The sequence below is a fragment of the Aythya fuligula genome, chromosome 7, assembly GCF_009819795.1.
Source record: "Aythya fuligula isolate bAytFul2 chromosome 7, bAytFul2.pri, whole genome shotgun sequence".
Classification (NCBI taxonomy): domain Eukaryota; kingdom Metazoa; phylum Chordata; class Aves; order Anseriformes; family Anatidae; genus Aythya; species Aythya fuligula.
In genome coordinates this window covers 20,751,187-20,773,924 of record NC_045565.1, presented here as the reverse complement: position 1 = coordinate 20,773,924, position 22,738 = coordinate 20,751,187, and the positions used below count along the sequence as shown (strand labels likewise).

The 22,738-nt window shown below is 42.7% G+C and overlaps 1 protein-coding gene across 2 annotated transcripts in view; it reads right to left on the bottom strand.

Moving 5' to 3' along the window:
• Positions 1 to 22,181, bottom strand: part of TBC1D12 (TBC1 domain family member 12) — a 45,009-nt gene extending 22,828 nt beyond the window's left edge. Inside the window, exons 1-3 of one of the 2 annotated variants that reach the window (XM_032191426.1) lie at positions 21,484 to 22,181; positions 7,428 to 7,551; positions 157 to 213 (exon numbers count right to left, since the gene is read on the bottom strand). In XM_032191426.1, coding sequence (XP_032047317.1) covers positions 157 to 213; positions 7,428 to 7,551; positions 21,484 to 22,181 — 879 coding nt within the window. Of the gene's footprint in view, positions 1 to 156; positions 214 to 7,427; positions 7,552 to 21,483 lie in introns of those variants that run through there. The other variant, XM_032191427.1, reaches the window with a different exon arrangement.
• Positions 22,182 to 22,738: the final 557 nt, after the last annotated feature.

Below are 22,738 nucleotides of genomic sequence, written 5' to 3'. Positions count from 1 at the left end.
CTTTTTTTTACTAATGGTATCTAATGAGTTGATGGTTAGTGCCATAAAATATTCATGCTACTGTGAAAATGTGATGTTTGTTCTATTTTTAATGAGTACTACATTGTCCCATGCATGGCATTGAATACAACTAGAAAAAAACATTAAATTCCATACCCCTGTGTTTAATAGACTGAGAGCAGATATTGACGCAAGACTGCCAGAACTGTCATCCTAATGAGAAAAACAGAAGCAAATCCTTAGTGAATAAATGAAGGAAAAGACCATTATAATATAGCAACATGCAAGCCAAAGTTTAAATTCAAACTGAGTATAAACATCTATATGTGAAGAATCAGATGCAGCTGTTCCTCCTCTTTCCACAGGGCTCAAAGTACACAAAAATGCATACAAAGACTTTACATTTGACCAAGACGTGTATAGACTCCCACTGGAGTATTTTCCTAAGTGAAGTTCTTTAATTTCTACAATCAGCACCCTTTCCCAAGGGGAGATCTTTTTCCATAGTACTTTTCTCAAGTGAATGACAAAACACATTGTTTGATGTACTGTTCCTCCCTAGACCTCACCACCCATAAACATTACAGTTGTTTAAATGCTACCCTTGGCAGGGGCATTGTGAGAAAGAAAAGCACAAAACACCATCTAGGCTGACACTCCAAAAATGAATCATGAAGACTTTGCTTTCCTTTAACTTCTTAGACTGCATTTCATGCCCAAATGGATCCTCAGCTATAAACTCATTAGCTTTATAGGATTTCTACATTAATCAGTTGTTTTTTTCTGTTTAGCATGACAGAGCAGATTTCACTAAACTGCACCATGGTGTACATTGGGCCTTTATACCCTCCCCCTCCCCCTGCCATATCATGGCTAGTATTTCTAAACTGAAAGCTCAGAAGTGAGCTACAGCCTCACAGATGAGCTGATGAGAACCAGAATACAGGGGCAAGGCTCTAAAACAGTCACCTGGATTACACAGGGCAGATATAAGACTCTAAATGACAATTTTGAAACCACAGGATATTTGATTCAGGTGATCTGGCAAAAGCATGCCCAGCTACAGGTATTCATTCTAGGCTAAACTCAATTTTCTAATAGAAAAATCAAAGCTTAAAAAGAGTGCCTAAAAAAAAGAGACAGCTGTTCCTTGTAAGCATTATATTACAGTACCAGAAAGAAATAAGTTCTTTACTATGATTTCAGTGTTATTTCTGAACATCTGTCCTGTTCTTATACCCTACATACCCCAGACAAAAAGAAAACACACAAAACCCCCACAAATTTCAAATGATTTCCTCTCCCTTGCCACATTGTCTCCTTTTCAGTACTGAAAAGCCATACCAGCTTCAGAAGAATAAAACTTGTATAAAAGAAACAAACAAAAGTGTACATGAAAGACAACACCTTCACCACTTGAAAGGATCTTTTTGCTAATTTCTATTCTTTCGGAATATGGTATAGCCTGACTGAATGATGACTTTACTATCAGTGCACCTGCAGCTCACCAGCATGTCTGCTTACCTTGCAAAATCTCAATTCTTAGGAGAATTTTTTTTTCCCCTCAAATCTGTGTCACCCTTTGCTAAAGAAATTGGAGGGCCCAATAGAGGGTGAGACATCCTGTCAAAAAGCAGAACTAAAAGTTCTCCCTGACAAGCTTTCCCAATCTAAAAAGCTGGGTAAGTCTTTTAGCAGGAACTGGACGTCCTTTATGCAAAAAGGCACTTGTCTCACCGAGGTCCCACCAGCTTCCTTACCATTTTATTCACAAGATAATCATTGCCCAAGCCTAAAATACTAGGGAAGGTCTTTGAAACTTTTAAACACAAGTGTTTTACCTGTGGCACAGCATTTCACTGACTACACATACAGCTCTGGAAAGACGATAGATGTTTCTTGAGAAGCTGACCAGTCCTGTGCCTACAGAGGACATCACAGCCTTCTAACTACTACTAGCAGACAAATTGTTATTCAAGTGTTACATGTTTCTAGCAAGACTTACACCACTTTTATTGTCTGTCCTGTTTTTGAGGCACTTCGTTGCTAACGTATTTCTACACGTATCTGCTAAGCAGGGAGAGTTCTTCCCTCTTTATTTCCAGCAGTATGTGCAAAATGAGCCAGCAAGACCTCTACCTAGATAAGAATCTGCTTAGAAACTCTCATGGAAAGACTTCTAGCACTGTATTTACCTACTTCTTTCAGATACTCACTCCTTAGATTTGTTGACAAACATACACTTTTTAAGCATTAAGAGCTTAATGCAGTTTAAATTGAAACCACAAAGGCTGGAGTGATGAGTTGCAGTACTGCAAGTCAGAAAGCCTGGGCTGGATGAAGACTGCTTCAAAATGCCTGTGCTCCTCCGAGGGGAACCTCAGACAGTTCTTGTCCCTGGGAGACCAAGGGAGTTCTGCTGATTGAGGGAGTGCAATTTCACCATTAGATTTCAGACAGGAGATAACGACATTGGAAAAATATGCAAGTGAAGACAGTTTATTAGCTCTCAAGTACTTTTTTTTTTTTTTTAAAGATATCTGAGCAACCCCAAAGTAGTATTTTCAAACATTAAGTTATGAGTGACCCAGTCATCTAAATCGGAGTTAGTATTTAACTGTCTAAAATTAATACCTTCCATCTTGTATATAGGTAGAAAAGCTTTTGGAAAATATGATTTTACTTCACTTCTGAAAAAGCAATTAGTTCCAAGTCACTGCATGCTTCTCTGTTGTGTCAGATTTGAATAGAACATCCTCCTCTCTCCCCCCCCATTCATTCAAGGCTGGGCTGTCACTGGCAGTACTTTGTTAAAACTGTTGATAAAGTGACTTATTTCACTTCTGTTTGTCTTGAAAGACAAACATTAACATGTTTTGACTTTAATTTGGACATATCAGAAACAAAATCACACCAGTTTATGTGAATTAATAAAAATGTCTGGGAGTGCTTTAATAAAAACAGGAACTTAGCTACATGACTTTATATTCAGAATCATTTTGATCATGAATACAAACATATTTTCTTTAACCATAAGGACAGAAAATTAAGTTTGCTTTTTAAGCAGAACTTGCAATTCAGTCAGTACTCATCACCCCACAAATCTTTCTCTGCTTTAAACACTGCTGTATTAAAGTATTTCAGCATTCTAATTTAAAGCAGATTTCTGTACAGACTGAAAAGAATTTACCCAGCTGATCATTAATGACCACATACTTCTCATAATGGCCAGTTTTATTAGCTGCAGTTCATGAAAAAAGGCACACTTCCTAAAAGCATCACATGCATTTGACATTTGCAATCCTAAGGAGCTGCTATTTTCCCTTTTCAAAAAACAGTGAAGGAAGGAAGCCCAGAGGAGGTAGATGTCCAGCAAAAAAAAAAAAAAAAAAAAAAAAAAAAAAAAAAAAAGAGTTGGCCTCAATCACATCCTGCCTGGGCAGCTCTAAATCCAAGGAGAGCCGGGCGTGCCAGCAGCTGCAAGCTGGGAGACGCAGCTGCCAAGAACTTTCAACCTCTGACCCAGTTTGAGCTAGAGCATCTCGCCCAAAGCATGCTGATGGCAGCACAGCTGCGGGGGACTCTGCCATCTCCCGAAACAGGCAAGCCCTGCAGCTTGCTGCAGGCAGGGTATTTATCATCTTCTACATATGCTATGAAACTTGCAGAGAAATTTACAGTCATATTCATTAGGCAGTCTCTGAAGGCAGAACTGGCTAGCATCATTGTCTGAGAAATGCCTGAAACGGTATCCCAAATTAAGTTTCCAGATTTTCTGGGAAGTTATTCAAGATACTGCAATCACTACCCAAATTCTTTGCAGAGGCAGGTATAGCAATATCTAGTTGACAGACAGTGACCGTGAGCCATAAATACTCATTTAAATGTTACTATCAATTTCCTTTATCATCCTCACCAAAACAGATAACAAAGGAGGCTCCTACCAGCCAGCATGGAAAGATGGAAATTTATGACTAACATTAAAAAGGCTCATCACTTATTAAGCAGCAGCATTGAGCAAAATATTCAAACTTAAATATTTAAGTTTAACATTTTCAAAGGCTGGAAGAATTCTGATGCATTAAACTTTATGTAAATAAATACAATATCAAGTTTGTTTTTTTAAATCAGAAGTGTAGTCTTAATCAGTTTCTTATTGAAATTTTCAACTTTCCTGTATGCAAAACAATTACTATCACATAGCATTTTTGCAGTACCATAGGCTGTAGCTCAAGGGGCTCATAGTATATTCCCAGAGCAGACCACCTCCCTGTGACAAAGCACTGTCACACCACTCACTGAAGAAGTGATGCTAGATGAGCTGGAGGAGGTAGACCAAAGACCTTAACCCATTAAGGAGAATAACGGAAACAAATGCTGAGTTTATTCAAAGAGATTTCAAGTAGGGTGAGCCAAACTAAAATATTCAGATCAAACTGACCCAAAACAAAGTGTTTATTTTACCTGTCTTCTCTATCTCTTCACTCAGAGGCATGGATGGGCATCTGGGACATGGAAAACTACTTCTCCCCTTCCCAGGTGTTTTTACAAGCCTAAGCAGCATGCATGTAAAAGCACTGACAGCATACACATTCTTAAAAAAAACACACACAAAACAACAAACAATGCACACAAAACACAAGAATTTTAGGTTAACTTTGACTTAGAATAGCATGTGCACTCTACCACCTTTTGGACCATAGACAAGGATGCATTTTTGTTTCTTGTTTTATAAATAGGAAGATCCTTTGAACTACAATATTACCAGAAAGCTGTGATATAAGCATTGCCCTTAACCAGAAGGCTCTCCTTTTATGAATTAAGATTTTCCTATCATGATTTAATTTTCCTACAAAAGGGCTTCTTAGGACCTCACCATGTATCTGAGGGATACTGACTCATTACTCATTCTCCTTAACCAAAGGTTTAGTCACACCCCCCTCAAAGCTGGCCACTAGCATCAATAAAGTCAATAAGCTTTGTGTTCAACCACAGAATGCCATAGCTGTGCAGGAACTGCAAGAATTTTTGCCATAAATAAGCGATCATGAATTCCCTCTCAGGCAGCTTACCTACAGCTTAAACCCATTCTACTTGAATGGCCTTACATTACAAATGTATTTTACACAGGCTGGTAAACAGTCTGCAGCCATTGTTCTGACTACAGATGGCTAAAAAGAACTTGAAAAATAAATCTGTTATGTTAGTTCAGCTCACACTCAAACCCCTGACTTCAATTTAGGAAGTTAACATAGAAGCCTGCAGAGGCACTGAAGGGGGAGTGGGGGGTGCCTCACCTATGTTCCTTTCAGTCGCATCTCCTTAATAGTGAGGAATTTAACCTAGGGACCTCAGTCAGCCATTCAAAAGTGCAGATTTTATTTTCCACTGATCTTCAATAATGAAACATGCTTATATTCATTCTAGCCCACTGCCAGATCAGCAAATCTGAATGGTTTTGAGAAAAAATGCTTTTTCTTCAGATGGATGCATAAGAAGCTACATCGTTGATTTTAAACACACATGTAAGACATTTGATACAAGTGAAATATGAAGACATTGAAACACCTCTCAATTTAAGAACCAAGTTCTCAGGTATTGTAGACTTAACTCTGTGCAGAATATACACCAATTTGCACCCCCCTTTCATAAGGGGGAATTTTAGACCTTGATGCTTTATGTAAAGACCATGCATGGTTTGTTGAAATTAGAAACTAAAAATATTAGACATTACTGACACACCACTCAAGATTATACAAATCCAACACTGATCCTAATCTGGCAACCATAACTCAAACCACATGACTAATCTCTAGGACCAACTCAATCACATTTAAAGACAATACACTGTTTTAAGATTTTCTGCCACTTCAGAGAAGTTAAAAAAAAAAATGGAAATACTACGGTTTAAAAGGAAACCAGTAACTAAGAAATAGAAGGATAAGAAAATAAATATTTCTGCTGATTATGACTTGTCTGTCAAACAAACATCTTCATTACTAGAAAATGGTAAGCAGATGACTGGTAAGCATTGTGCATATTCTCCATTAGGACAGACGAGACATCTGGATTTTTTGCACAGTATTTTCATAGCACAAAACCAACAGCATTCATCGGCAAGTGAACTATGAGCACCTGCCCTCTGTTTCCCACCCAAAATAGAAAAACATCTCAATAAGTAGCATTTGAAAGTGTTGAAAAAGCATCCAGTTTAATTCAGAGTAAACAGCACTTGCTGCAATCTCATCATTTCCTTATTTTCCTACATTTCATTGTGTGACAACTCCCATTACATTTACATCCTTCAAAAAGAACCTCTCATTTTTCACTTTATTTGCTCCCCAAAGGCCCTCTTCACCATGAAACTCTTTCTAGAAGATGACTGAACACTGCTTCATTCACAGCCATTTGCACCTGCCAAACACATCAGCTCACATGGAATTTAAGAGAAGAGATAAGCAAAAGCAGCTCAAGAAATCCAAGTTACTGTTTTCACCAGCACAAGGGACACTCATATTTCTTAGGCCAACAAATCTTTCAACTTTAGTATTGTATGTTAATATTAGAAATATTACCAATTACTCATCGTTAAAGACTGTTGAAGATTGAGGTCTTTTTTATATAATAATTTCAGCAAATCAAAGACATAGTCCACAGGAATGAATATTTAGAAGTGATGCAGTGGTACAGCTTGGTATTGGGGGGGCAGAAAATTGAATCACTTTTCTGTAGCACCTGATTAAATCCCAAGTAAGTTCAACTAACACTGCTACAGCTATTCTTAAACAAAAATATCCAAGTAAGCTTAAAAACTTAAGCAAAAGGTTACATGTTTCAGAGTTTCGTGCAATTTGTCACCAGTTACAAACGTAGCAAGTCTTACAGGCCAGCAACAAGGAATACAGCAAGATGAATTAGATAAAAAAATCAATTTTGTAACACTGCAACAGTCAAGAATGCTTTAAGAATATACATTTTACTAAATTAATACCTAGCCTGAAGAAAAATGATTTTACAAGCATAACTATGGTTTTAGTGCACCAACCAGGCACAAGCAACTCAGAACTAAACCTCAAAGGAAGACTAGAATATTTCACAATCACTCTACCATAGAAAATATTTAACATGTTAAATGAGGCAGTATTTCACAGAAAACTAATGGAAGTGCTACTGTTTTGATCCAAACAGCTTGAACAGTTTTTGAACACATATCAACATTTTATTAGTACTGAGATGTATGGAGGAACATAATACATAGTCATAAAATTAAAACTCTTTTCTCAGTAGCTCGATCCTTTAGAGACTGCCTTGTAAGAGTCTTCTTCCAAGAGGACTCTCTGGCCATAGAGTAGTGATGTGGAGATAACTGCAGTACTTGTGTTAATTCCTACAAGTTTTACATCTAGACTTATGTGACGTTTACTCACCTGCTGAATTATTTTGGAATCTTTCGGAAGGTTTTCTCTGGGAGGGACTTTTCCAAACAACTTCCAACCAGGAGCACTTTGGACAGCAGGTTTGAGTTCCTTTGTCCTTTTAGTGAAAAAGTTTCTGAAAAAGAGGAGGGTTTTCTTTTTGTTTATTGTAAGTACATTATAAGTTATATTTGTACCCACTCACAGCTTAAACTGATTTCACCATTGCAGAGATATGCTGCTCAGCAAATACAACATGCTACCTTTGTTTTCTCTTTAAAGTGATTAATTTGAAGTGAAGCAGCTTTCATTACAGGTGCTTTGATGCTAATATATTTGTACTTAACATTGTTTTACCTTGGAATTCCAAGGTACTCTGGGCAACAGTAATACCGGACACTTTCTCAAGTGTAAGTTAGGAGCATTCAGCAGCTCTGACTTTTGTTTGGAGTTTACCAAGCTATTTGGAGGTTGAACAGAAGACAGCTGGAAGTCTCTGTGCAACATACAGAATTAAAAAAAGAAACGGGGAACTACTATTTCTACTAACATTTTCCGCAAACTTTGTTAAACGTTTTCAGAAATTGAATATCTAGAAAAACACGGAACAAGCACAAAGCTTCAGTTTCACAGATATCCTTTGTCAGTCCCTAAAGCGATTACACTCAGGTAGATTGCTGCATTGCTTCACAGAAAGCCTTCAGTCAAAAGTTCATGAGCAACCTTAATTTTTCCCTCCTCTGTTTGAGGTCCTACTTCAAGATTCTTCCTGATATGCTTTATCTAACTTACACTGCATGTCTCTTCCTCTTTTGTTTTCTTCTACCCACTGCTTTCTAAAATACTTGCCTGCTGTTTCAGGCCTCTAACAGTGGTTTTAACTGAGTTTGCTAAGCACTCAATATTTCGTTCATTTGTTCAGAAGCATATAAAGTTAATGTATTATTAAAAAAACTCAGCCAAGAGGCTCTTAAATACACTCAAGTTAACTTCAACTTCATTTAAGAAGTTAACTCACAGCAGGACAAGAGTTGACTTCTAACTAAACAATAAACAGGATCAGTCTGAACACAAACACGCCCCATGTTATCACTGCAAAGCACTACAGAAGCTCTAGAGGACATCCTGCTCCACAGGGCTACTGAAAAGCTGGTTGAGTGCTCAAAGGATCACCAGGAAAACAAGCCAGACATAGTATTCTGTAGGCCAACAAGACACTAAATAGTATGCTACAGCCTGATCCTGAAATTCATATTACTACAGGGGCTGAATTTGGACTTAACGGGAGAAGATTCTTGTCTGAAATGCAAGAGCAGGAAGACACAGCCTGGAGTACTATTTCTGAAATACAAAATAGCTCATACATCCCAGCTTCTGCAACAACAATACTGTTCAGTCCCTGCACAGAGTATGGGGTACCGCCAGGGTTACCCAACAGCTCAGCCCCACTGCCCCTAGCACTTGTAGAAGCTGGAAGAAGTAAGCCTTAACACTGATGGCAATTTGTCACCATATCAAAGCTGTTTTATGATTAGCCAGGAAGCTGGTAGATTTAAAATGAAAAAAAAGTGGAAACATACATAAGGTTGTCACTAATATTTCTGTACAAAAGGTTAAGGCATGCTTGTGGCTCTTGAGACTTATTTTAAGAAAAGACAACCATAACATTAAGACGAGCCTTACAGAATAGTCTGCACCACAATAAATCTTGGGCTTTTTTTTTTTTTTTTAAATACACACATTCATTGGTGTACTGAATTAAGCAAAGGCTTGTTTAGCTTCTTATGAATGCACAAGTGAAAAGACAATAGTATTTAGAGACAGACTTCCATTAAAGTCTGCTTCTTCTGAAGGCAAAAAAGCTGATCAAGCTTTGTATCATTTGTATCATAAGCCTCCCATAGGAATTCTAATCCTAGAGTAATTAATGAGAGGTTTACTAATAAGCTTTGCTTAACTTAGGATGGAAGGACACTTTTAATACATTGTTTTGGCAGCTAACAGTATCACATCTGATGTGCTGTTGACAACAGTAAAGCCTTACAAAAGCCCTGTTTAATGAACAGCATCTGTGAACGCTTACAAATTGCATTCACTGAATTGCAGGAAGTGTACTAGATTTGATATATTTGTTGCTGCCTAGAATATTCATGAGCTTCACTGATCCCACAGAAAAAGTCAACCAGAAATTAGCAATTCGTAATGAATCTCAAAATCCATTTGAAAACTTCAGAACTCCTTTGAAAATAAATCTACACTTTAGAACTGAGCGATGCTTTGCTGGAAAGGGACAGAGGCATTAGATTAGCTCACTAAATTATGCTCTAGTTTACAAAAACCCAGTGAAAGTCACAAGCTTTTCTCCCTTCTAGTTTTATGTAACCACAGTGTAGTGCACAGAAACACTCTCAAGCAATCCTCTGAAAGACATTGCAGTAGGTGTACTGAAGAGCATGGAAAGTAACAGAAACATGAAAAGCCACAGAATAAAACATCATTACTATCACCTATCAAGAAATCTAAGCTTAGCATTGTTTGGGTTACACTAGACAAAACCCATGGGCTCTCACAATTACACAGCTAAAACACCCAAAGTGACAGCAGCAAGTGGCAGTTCTTCCTTCCTGAAGAACGCTGCTGGAAGTGCTCCTGCCTGCACCCACCACACTTTGTGCCAGAGCTCCCAGACCAACGGGATGCTAATGCAGAGATGCTCCCACAGGTGGCATTCACATCATGTTCTAGTAATGTAATTGCTTGCTTCCACACTGCTTTTCTCTTTCAAGTCATTTTTCTTGCTAAGATAAGTTGGTGAAGTCTAAACACAGACTGAACATCATTTTGCTACAGTTCTTTCAAAATTACACATGCTTATCTTTCCTCTCTACAACTCTGTATGCCAGTAATAACAGGCTATGAGTATTTCACAGTTTTGTGCATCCCATCAAAGCCTGAACTTGCTTTCCTGCCCACTCCGAACACACATCCTGGTGTTTCCAATTTTAAACTTGGAGTCTGAAAGAAGCCTGTCAGAAGCACCATCACAGATAACAGCTCTGGTGTTGATGAGCGATAGTACTATACTATTGGAAGCAATTAACTTCATTTTCTCAACTCCCATTTGAGTCCAGCATTCCTAACAGTAACCCTAAGAAAGCATTCACAAGCCTTTAGTCCTCTAGCTTGCACCTAACAAGATGCAGGTTCCAACTCCCCCCTTCACTCCCACCACAAAACCACAACCCGCAGCCTTTACGCCCACACACTTAGCGGCATTGGAAAGTGCCGACCACAGCAGGGTTAGTCCTCGAATGCCACAGAAGCAAGGAAGCTGCTCTGCAGCTCAGGTATTCTGACCAGTTAGACAAGCAGGAGGTGGTAACTGTGTTCAAACCACAAAGAAAACAGTGAAATGCAAGGTAGGAAATGGAAACGCAGCCCTAGTCTGCATTGTTCAAGTACTTCTAGCATGATTGCACAGAATAACACCCAAACTGTTAAGTCAGGCAGTTTAGTGATACAATTTCAACCACATTAAGAATGCAGAGCAGCCAAAGTACACAGGTACCCCCCAAACAGGGCTTCGCCTCCTCCCCACTGAAGGAAAGGTTGCAGCATCGTTCGTCTACTTATAACATACTAGGGAATGAAATCACCAGTACTCCGACTAGGGAAACACTGAGAAAACAAGATCTGAAAGCCACAAGAACCAAAGGAAGTGAGGGCTGATCATATTTTCCTTTTTACTGAGTGCCCCAATACCTAATGGTGAACACTGAATACAAAAGCTGTGTCATATTAAATCCAAAGACAGACACCAACAGGAAAGAATCAGCATCACATCAAGTCATCAAGAGCTTCCCCACTCCTGCCAATGTAACTTTTCCTCTCAGAATCATAAAGGCTTAATAGAGGAAAACCAGCATGAAATTAATGCTGCAAACAAGCAGCACCCTGTTTGACTACAAACAGTTCAGGGTTTTGCTTTGTTGTTTTGCTTTTAGTTTGCCTTTAAAAAAAACTATAATTAAAAAAAAAAAAAAAAAAAAAAAAAACAGTTAAAAACCCTGGAAAGCTGCTTTACTCTGCAATACATAAACAAATCCAGCAACTCCAATAAAACCCCCAGATGAGTAAAAGAAATATGAAGTAACAAGTCAAACTCAAAAAACTGCTTATGTAGTATAAAACTGATTTTGCATCTCCACAGAGAACAGTTCTGCTTGTGTACACTGTCTATTTTTCCTCCATTCCTATGGAAAATTTTAAATAAGCTTTGTAGGTATACAAAATAGGTTTGAAATCTGAATTAGCTGAAATAAACTGACTAGGAAACCACTTATGTACACAGTAATGCTTATCCAGATAGCTGCATCAGTGAGGAGTTAGAAGAGAGATTCCAGGAATTGTTACAGACTCATTTTTACCCATATAGCATTAAAGCTTTGACTTAGAACTGTACTTTCAGAATGGTCTGCAGGAGTTCTGAAGACCCCTGCAAGCCTACAACTCCCTGTTCTTTCATGGCTATAATTGAGAACAACATGAACTCCTATGTTCACATTGGCATATTTTTTATCATGCATAAAACACAAGAGCTGGTTAAGAACAGAACAGGTTTGTCTTCATACTCAACCTCATCCAGTCTATTAAGGTTTTATTTGCAAAAATTTGGACATAGCAGCATAAAAACATTACCTGGCTATAAACTACTAGCTCTTCTATGCTAGAAACAAGACTTTTCAATAATTCACATACAGAAACAAATGGAACTCAACTAAGCATAAATCATTAAAATGAAATAAAACCTTCTTGGTTAGCTACTTGTTGGTCTGCAGGCTTTGTAAGAGTAGGATTCTATTTCTACATTTTACACTGTTTATATACAGTACACAATTTGTAGGAATTGATAAAGTGCCTCCAAAAGGTCCCCAATATATGTCCTAGCCCACCCAGCAGGCTGTCATTGCTTTCCCACTATGATAGGTTTAAATTATACAATGCTATCCAGCTGCTACCTGCTCACTTTCACATGCTCTGAAGTGTTTTCTCACATTATTATGTCTGGGAGAGTACCACGGGCATAAAAAAAAAAAAAAAAAAAAAAAAAAAAATCAAACACCACCTACCTTACAAATACACTTTTCAATTAATCCTTTACTCTCCCATCTCAACCGTACTCTGTTAGATCCAGCGATCGGCTCACATGCAAGTGTTTTAAGACTTAGAATTCCTAATGTGGAGATTTAGAACAAAACAACTCTCCAATAAACGTAGTACTTACTGAAACTAAAAGTATGGAACATGTAACTTAAAACAGCATGAGCCTATTCCAGTCCAGTACATGTAGACAATTGTTCCAAGCACAAGTTGGTAATCTCTGCCTATACTGGAGGAGAGGGGACCCAACCAATTTTATGGTTCATATCCTCCACCACTTTGCTACAAGGAGAAGCAAGAAGCCAGCTTCTCTTCCCATTCTGTTATCTCCAAATAGATTCATTTCAGGATGTTGCTAGTTTCAGCAACTTTCAGCAGCATAAATCTCTCCTCTTCTCACACCAAGACAACAAAAAAAAAAATTCCCGAACTACCAAAGGAACTTCAGTGTTTGCATCTGTAACACTCAAACAGTCTTCAGTACTATACAAACAAGTTCTTGGTTCCCCTCTTCCTCACTCAAAAAATTAAAATAAACCAGAAACGCTGAACAGGAAAATATGGATCTCCCAACAAGACCAAGCTTGTAGTTTGTTTGTGTCTGGTGTTTTTGTTTGGTTGGATTTTGTTGTTGTTTTAAACATAGTGATAACATTCCTATTGATATTACTGGTAAACTAAAGCCTCAGCTAAGATTAGGTAAACCTGAAACCCAATGAATGGCCACAGAGTAGCTGCAAAGGGCTGAGGGGTAGAGAAGGAGGTTCCTGACCTCGTGGAGAGGACACAAAGATTGAGGGAATTGTTGTGGGACTGAACTGAAGAGACTAAACCACATCAGCCATACTGCTCAAGCTCCTCCCTAAATAGCACCAGTCCCAAAGTGGCTTCACAAATACTGGTGGCAGAATAGTTTTACTACAGGTACACAAACACAGGTGTTTTACTACAGGTACACAGAAGTTTTAAGAGCTGGGAGTGTTTAGCAGCATTACAGAACGCTCTGTCCAGCACACTTACTGGCAAACAGCACTTTAACAGCCCAAATGGTGCTTCTACCAAAGAGCTGTTGCACAGGCCTGCTGTGGGACAGCAGGCTCACGTACTGAGAAACATACGTACACAAGCAGACACGTGCAAGGTAACTGATTAAATTTCAGGATGCTCAAGTACAAACACGGTAAAGGAAGACAATCAACACAGTCTCACATTTACTTTTCCAAGTGAAACAGTAAAACAGAGCTCTGCGCCAAGGCACTGTATCATCTTCCCATTTAACCAGGCACTTCAGCAGCTCTTTTGACACTACACCAGACTCCACAGTCAATTTTTTACAACAATCAAATATCACTTGCTCATGGAGCCTAACCTCAAATCCTGGATCACTGGGCTGCAATAAGTGGGGAAGTGACCACCCGACTGCTTACAGCCTGCTGCTTCCTGCGTGGCCCAGAACTCCTGACAAGCCACAGGCAGGCAACCAGCAACACGAACAACGGAGTGAGGGGAACCACTGCACTTTCCCCACCCACAGGGCAGCAGAGTTGTTTCAGCTCCACTGAGAGGAAGCCCACCTCTCCTCCTTGCACCAGTGATGTCCTACACTCTCTCTCCTGTCTCCGTCCCCAGACTCTCCATACTTTACAAGTCAGTCCAACTCATCCCACAGAAAGCCACCCAAGCTTTTCACTCCCTAGCTCCATGAGCTACAACAGCTCACAGGATCAAGTAAGTACCAGAGGCAGGGAAGAGGCATTCCCTTTGTTTCCTGACAACAAGTTCTGAAATCAGTTCACCAAGATGTCTCACACAAGTACAACCTAATGAGGCAAACTACTCAAAACTGATCTTGTTGCAACTCATTTTTAGTTAGGGCAAAAGTCAACAGCTTTAGTATGGTTACTGTGTTGATGATAAAGTCTCAATGCTCCATACAATATACGTTTTCAAGACAAAGGTGAGAAAGATTTCCAGCCTTTGAAGAGCCCCCAGATCAGTCAACTAAGTTTAAACAGGACAGAGTTATTTGAAGGCTGTCCTGTGAGCTCACAGTGCCTACTGCTGCAACCGGCCAGTTTAAGCCTCAGTCCTGAGTCTTCCCCTTCAGCTCCTAGAGACAGTGCCCATTGATTACCAGATTATGCAGTGCAGTAACACACTACTGTTACTTGTAGCCAATAAATATACCAAGTATCTAACATGGGTAGCAATTTCATGATTTATCACAAAAGCTGTGACATTGAATATATCACAAGTATTACAAAACACAATAATACATTTTTAATCTGTTCTACTTCTGATATTAACACATAGGAGACTTTCAGTTTTGCCTGATGCCTGTTTTACACCGATACTCCCCAATCTACCACTCAGCTGCCTACAGAACATGAGGAACAGGAGCAAGCAACCTGCAAAACTCCTAAAGGTCATAACAAGCTAGAGATACTTTGGGCTCTGCAGTCTGCACTGCTTCTCATTTCACAGCTACAAAATCACCCAGATACCTTTAGTAGCTGATGGCCTGTTTACTTTTTAAAGGGTTCTGGCATCCAGCATATAAAAAGCCTCATTAACACACAGCAGCAGGACAGGCAAGATTCTACATAAAAGGTTGCATTGGGCAACTGCAGCAGCACAGAGAGGACTGAGCTTTGCTGGGGCTGAGACCTGGTCCTGCTGCAGAAAGGAGCAGAGCTACCATCAGTAGCTTGGTGTGCTGTTCCTGCAGCACCAGCTGGATGTGACAAGTACCATCAACCCTCTCCTGAAGCACCCTCCCTCAGTGTATCAAACCAGACCTCGGTGACTAAGGTAGCAGTAAGCCTGGTTTTCTGCTGCTCCAGCAGATCCAGAAGGGCTATACAGAGGTTTTGTTACTCTCTGCATCTCTGGCCTCTTTACTCCCTTAATTCTGCTCCAGACAGTCACTTAGTTTTGTCTATTCCTACACCACTGGCCTTCAGGACTGTTTAGATCAACATAACTCCCCCAGGGGAGGGAAGCTAACAACACACTTGATTACACGACCTGATCAGGAAAGACTTTCACCTACCTGAGAGCACATTAAATAACAGTCTCTAATACAGTAACAATGGAAGTTGAACGTGACTTCTTAATAAAGGAGTACCTTGGTGGAGAGTGAAATAAATGGTCAGGAGCTTCCTCCCAGAGGCTACAGGTGTTGTTTTCAGTCTTGAGGTAAGAAAGGAGGACAGGAAATTGAGAACACTTGCCTGAGTGCTTGGCACTCAGAAGTTCTAGCGAAGTCAACTCAGCCATGACTAAAACCTAGCTTTCTACTAACTGTAGTCAGAAATTCATGCATACACTACACATCCACCTCCCACACTGCTGTCCCAGTGTGGGGCCAAGAGCCACATGCTCTGCAGTCACTCGTTCTGCCCAGCATGCACTCAAACCTGTAGGACCTTTATATTCAAGTCCTCTCAGCCTCAGAGAAGCTTGACAAACACAGGCAGCAGGCTAGAGTATTGGAGATCAGGCAGTATCTGCCTAAGCATCTCTTCCTTAGGAAGCCATACCAAAAAGCCTGAGAAGCAGAGCAGCATCACGGCCCTAAAGAAACTTAAGGCAATACCTACCACCCAACCCAACAACAGACCTGTCTCTTCCCAGCTGAAGAACAAACACCACCACTAAGGGATAAAAAAGGGCTGGGTTTACATGATAAACATTCCAGCAGTTCCCAGAAACTGAAGACAGAGATAACCATTTCTTCATCCATGTGAAATGTGATCAAAAACCTTAAATTCCTCTTGCAGTCTTAAACAATCAAGATAAAATACCCTAATAACTGAACAGTCTTAAGAGTAAAAGCATAGAAGTGACTTCAGGAAAAATCCTATTAGGATTATATGACTCCCAGTGCAAATACCTGTACCCACACAGAATATTACACTGTCTACCAAAGGCAGCAGAGAAATTGTTAATAATATTTAGGGTAGTTTAAACTGCTGAAGATTGTACCTCGAAGACTCTGACGCTGTAGGTATAATCTGTTTAATCAGCTTTTCAGGAAAAAATAGTAGGCTGCAGACAGAAGTTGTAGCCATACAGCAATCTGATCCATACCCAGAGTTAAATCAATGCATCTTCTTCCGCCTGTGCACAAGAACATGAACTTTGGCTCGCTACTCAACAACCATCACTTTGGCTAGGATAACGGGTATACAACATCTTAAATAATCATGGTGAAACACACATTGCTTGTGTTTTTCAGCAACAAAAAGCTCTAAAAGCTATATAACATGAGGCCTAGGAGTGAAACTTTCTCCAAAAGCCATTTTCAACTCATAGACCTTGAAGATTTGCTCATTTCCTTGAGATGCTTGGAACTCGTTCACAAACAAAAACAAGGCTGCTGTTCGTACAGGCTTGATTTGCTACAGCAAGACCTGCATTTGTGAGAGATCCTTTAAATATGCAGAGATACAATAAAATCACACACCTCTGGTAAAGTTATGCATGTGAACAGTTATTAAAAAGTTTGGGAGCTGATATGTTTATTACATTTTGTCTCTCTCAGGAGACCAGATTTACTTAAGTTGCCACTATATTTTGTCACTCATATGACTGAAAGCCAGAAACCAGTCACAGTGTCAACACAGCTTCATAAAGCAAATCGTTCTTATTGAACGTGACCCATGCAAACCCATGCAAAAGCTTCTGATTTTGATAATATGAATGTTTTTTCTTATTTATATTGAGTTAGTCATGCCTGTAACTCAGGGAAAGAGAATGCTGGTTGAAGTTAGCCACAGCAATTCTTCCAAGACTTGGGTCCAGGTGCTCTTTCCTACTTTCACCCAGCAGCTGTCATTCTAATCAGTTACAAGTATCTGCTTTTTCACTTAAGTTGCAAGACTGCTTGCAGAAAACAAAAAGCTAAGTTTCAGAGACAGAAGGGTGAAGAGTGCCCTTGCAGTTTCTGGAGCAAGCTTTGTTTTAGTCCCTTAACCCTCCTCTCTCTTTCCCCTTCTTAAACTGTGCCAGTGTATTTCCCTGTTAGAAGCTCTGTTCTCTTCCACAACCCCCACTTTTTTTTTTTTTTTTTTTAAATTTGGACAGAAAAAGGAAAAAAAAAAAAAACACAAGTCTTTCAGGATGCCAGCAAGAACTGCCTAGGATAAAGGCACAGACAATACAGGAATATAAATTAATCACTGTGAAACCCCATCAATCAGTTCCTTGATCTTCACACAAACAGAAGGTTTAGAAGATCTGTGGCAACTAGGACAGCTCACTCCCTGCTTGACTCCCTTTTGACAAAAACCCCACAAAACAGATGTGCAGTCCTTCCCCTGAAGTCCACAATGATTTATGAAACTGAAAAGCTTTGTATACAAATAGAAATACCAATTCTAGCATTAACCATTCAGGAGATGCAGGCATAGCCCAGGTGTGCCTATACAGTTAAATGAACTGCAGATGCTGCTTAGTAATAAATTGAAATGCAAGCTACAGATCTCCGGTACACAAGTAGCAGTGCTCAGTGTGAGCCTTTCCACAGCCCTCTGTCAAGGACATATTTCAGAGCAAGGAGAGCAGCAGCTTTTGAAGACCTACCTACTTAGCAAATCACAGAGCCGTGCTTACAAAGAGGGAGAAAGATGTGGGCTCAAGTGATTTCTCAGTTCTCTGCTCCTGCACATACCAGCTCCATCCAGCTTCCCACCATCCCCAGGGGTGAAGATTTGTCAAGACTTCCTGGTAGCAAGGGCAACCACTCCCCTTAAGGAAGGAAGGATGAGACTAATGACAGTTTTGTTTTTTTTTTTTTTTTTTTATAAGTGCACGCACGCCAACTACCACACGCTTGCAACCCTTACCACTATTGCTCACAGCATGTTCTAAAGACCTATGAACAGCAGCAATTGTGATTTCAAGTCTTTGTGATTTTACCAGGAAAAGAAAACTTGTTAGATGAATTCTGGAAAACAAGGATTTGGGAAAATGGGGCTTTACGATCACAAATTATCGCTGCTATTGTTAATATTAGGCTTTGACTCCAGGAACCACAAAGCAATCAGGAACTTTGTCAGCTCCCAGATAACTAAATTTATCTAGGTAAACATGCAATTCAGAAAGGAACAATAGCTACACAAGCTGAGAAGGTGCATAGTAAATGCTTGTAAAAATAGGAAGTCCAAGTCACCTTCAAAAGAGGCGCAGGATCCCTGGGACTTCATCTCTCCCCCTGGAGATTTGCTGCTGCTTGCCCTGTTCTGCTGTAGAGGTGCTGCTTTGGGGGCCAAGTCAACGCTCACTGCCCTAATTGCAGTGTTCACACAACACTGCTCACTAAACCATCCTGAACCCAATATCAACCCTTGGGACTACCCAAAAGTGATCAAATAACCTAAGAAGAGAATGCCACGCTTGTACACTGCTAGGCAAGACCTCAGACCGTAAGAACAGTGGCTATACATGACTGCATTATGAATCACACACAGGAGCACAAAGCAGTGGCAGGTGACTTTCCAGGTGCCACTTAATGCTCTGACCATAGCAGCAGCAGAGTGGAGACACACGACCACAGCCACAGCTCGCCTTGCCACGGCACTTTGCTCCACACACCTCCAGTTCATTTGAGGCAGCCCACTTCATATATGAAGACACAAAGACATGGAACCAAAAGACAGCAAAGAATTATTTTTCCAGTAAAAAGCTGTTAGCACTGTTATGACAGGATTCCTAGTTTTGCACAAAGACAACTTAAGATCCCAGGACCAACTGTTACACCCCATATATACAGAAAAATAGCTGCAAGCACTGCCAGTGGCAATTATTCTAAGACCTTGGGCAAATTTCTGTCAATCTAGAGGGCTCAGCCACTCTCCCTATAGCAGGGCAGGAAAGAAGCTGCTGTGCACAGCTGCCTGCTTCTCCTCTGGCCTCCCCTGATCAATTTCTCCTCAGTTCATTCACGTGAATGCAGTTACCCCAGATCATTTCACAGAGCTGCAGAACAGGCCAGTCAGACAGCTAGAGATGGGAACAAGCAACTGGACAGAGCAGCCCCCTAACCCTGACCTGCCACACCAGAGGAGTTCGTCTGACCGGGCAACTAGAGAACAACAGAGCCTTCCCACAGCAGGCAGTGCGGCTTCCCTGTGCCTGCCTTCTGCTCTTAACCAAACAGCAGCAAGAAACATCCACCTTTAAAGGAAAGTGCCATATAATTATGTCTATTGAGAGGAAAAAAAAATGGAGCTATCAAATTTTTGACAGCTCATGAACTAGGCAAAGAGCATTACAAGTGTGAAACATCCCATACGAAATGCACCAGACCACCGAACCACCTGTATTTAGCACAGCCACCGCTTTTGATAGAGCACCAACACCCAGTACAACTTAAAACTTTGGGGAACAACATCATTTATGGCCCTGCGCTCATTTAAAAAGTCACACAATCACCTGGTTCTTCACAAGAGGTGTAGTTGCTACGAGCATTCAGTCACAGGATTATTTTCAACTATTTCTATCCTTATTACTGAGAGCTGGGGTGTTTCTTTTTGAGGAACTCGAGAACAACCAACTCACAACAGATTAATATAAAACCAATAATTGCTAAGACTTTAAAAAAAGATGTTACAAGTCTAAGCCTTTAAAGTATCAGAAAAAGATCCGAAGACATGAATTGACTGCTTAAAAAAAGCAATGGAGGACATGAACATTAGTGTTATTCTATCTAGAGATGAGTTTATCAAGTAATAGAAACTTGAGTTTTGTTTAAAATAACATTAAAGGGTGCTTCATTAATAGATCTTTGGCTGCCAAATCAATAGATTTTGGCTGCTGAAAATGATATCAGCTGTAATCCTAGTGCTCTCACAACCGTATATGCAGAGCTGAAAGCGGAGCCTCTGAAGCCATCGCTGCTGCTCAGGCCAAGTGCACGTGAGGAGCAGCCAGCCGGGCCAGTGAGGGGCTGGGAGATCAGCTCCCTAGCAAACCTTTTTTTAAACAGAGGTGCCAGCACTCTAGCTTTTGCCAGCATAGAAGCAATTAATTTTCCAGGTATTACCCAGGTCTTTGCTGAAAACAGCAAGTGTCACTGTATATTGACAACTTCAACAGCACACCAAGTTCAGCCTTTTCTAGGAGCCAAAGTTCTCCAGAATTTCATTAAGCTATGGCTCTGGGGCAAAAAGCAATGAATAATGTAGTTGGTTAAAGTGTTAGAGCACTGAGGCAAAGGGAAGGCAATATACTGTCAGCCACGTAACATGGAAAACAGGGAATGGAAGACAGAACAGAGGGAACAGAGGCACAGCTCTCAGCCCATCTGTGACACGAAGCAGTGGCATCAACCTCACCCTGAAAGTGATACTGACCCTAAACTCAGATGGAAACCCATCCGTCCCTTCCCTGGGGGCTGGCAGAAGCAGCCTGTTTCTCAATTTAGGGTCATGCCTCAAGACCAAATCCCTGCTCTTTCACATCAACCCATCAGTCAGTACATTTAACTTCATTGTCTTCTCAAACCACTCAGACCTGCTGCGCTATCAGAGCAACTACCACACAACTGCAACACCAGGGCTTGGGGATTAAGAACTATTAGAAATTGGGAAATGTAACTCCCATTGTTAAATTCAGAGAAGTAGTACAGAGTGCGCTGTCAACTGTTATAGTCAAGAGGTATCTCCCTAGCGGTGCTCTCATTAAAGAAACATGCCACAAAACGATGCAGGCGGGTGCCCCGAAGTTCAAGTGTCAGAAATTTAGCGGGCACCCCACCGATCAGAGCACAAAGCCCAGCCCTGGTGCCTTCCCGCACCACGCTGTGGAATAAGCCCCCCAACAGCACCCGCACCGCCGAGGGGAAGGTACGAGAGCAGGCTGCCCGCCGCCCCCCGGGGCCGGGCCCCCTCCCCCGGGCCCGTACCTGCTGAAGAACTCGGCCAAGCCGCTGCCGCCCGCTGCCCGCCGGGCCCGCTCGGCCGCTGGGTGCGGCGGTCCCGGCGGCGCCGTCCCTTCGCGGGGCAGGTGCTCCGGGGCGCTGCGGCGGCGGCTCACCTCGTAGGTGTTGCGGGAGCCCAGGCTGACGTCCGTGAAGCCCGGCGGCGGCCCCGGGGCTGCCGGCGGGGGGCTGCCGCCGCCCGGCCCCGCCTCGCCCCGCAGGCAGCAGCTCCGCAGCGGCTCCTCCAGGGCCGTCCCCGCGGGGTCGCCGCCGGGGCCGGGCGGGCAGAGGAGGAAGCCCCCGTTCTGCACTTTCGCTTCCTCCTCCTCCTCCTCATGGTGGCCCGGCGCGGCCCGTCCCGCCCGGGGGACCGGCGGCGGCTCGGCCCGCAGGAAGCCGACGTCCCCGTTGGTCATCGCCCCCGCGGCGTGCGGGGCGGCGCCGTTGGCCGGCTTCTCCGGGCAGCGCCTCCCGCCCGCCGCCGGGCCGAGCGCCGCCAGGTACCGCTGCAGCAGCAGCCGGCCGGGCCCGCCGCTCCCCGACCTCAAGCCCCGGCTCCCATCCCGCTCCCCGTCCTCCTCCTCCTCCTCTTCCTCCTCTTCTTCCTCCTCCTCTGCCGCCGCCGCCTCCCGCCGGCCTGCGGGGAGCACGCCCGGAGCCCCGCCATCGTCCGGCCCCACCATTTGCCGCCGCCGAGCCCCGCCGGTGCCAGCGGCGCAGCCCCCCCGGCGCGGCGCGGCGGGGCGGGGCGGAGGCCCGGGGGGCGGGGCCACAGGGGGCGGGGCGGGCGGCGCGCGCTGCTCAGCACCGGCGGCGCCGCCACCGCCCGCAGCCGCCGCTCGGCGTTAGGCACGGCGCATGCGCGCGGCGCCGCCCTCCTGCCAGGGAAAGGCACCATAGAGAGGCAGAGCGGGGAGAACGCCCCCGCGCTGCCCGGCGGAGAGGGCACCTGGACGGGGCCGCCCCGTGCTGCAGGCGGGCACCTGCACCTCCCTGCGCGTCCCTCACGGGCAGCGAGGCGCTCCCGGGAGAGAGCGAGGCCAGGAGGCGCTGGTTGAAAAGGACAGAGGGCGTGAAGTCCCTGGTGCAGCCCTAACAACACAGCCACCGCGCCACATCCACGAGGCTGCCCGCCCCCCCCCCCAGGCCAGCCCCAGCCCCTCACGAGCGCTCCCGACCCCGCCGCACGCACTCACAGCCGGTGGTGGGGGAAGCGCAGCTCCCCGGGGAGCCCCCGGCC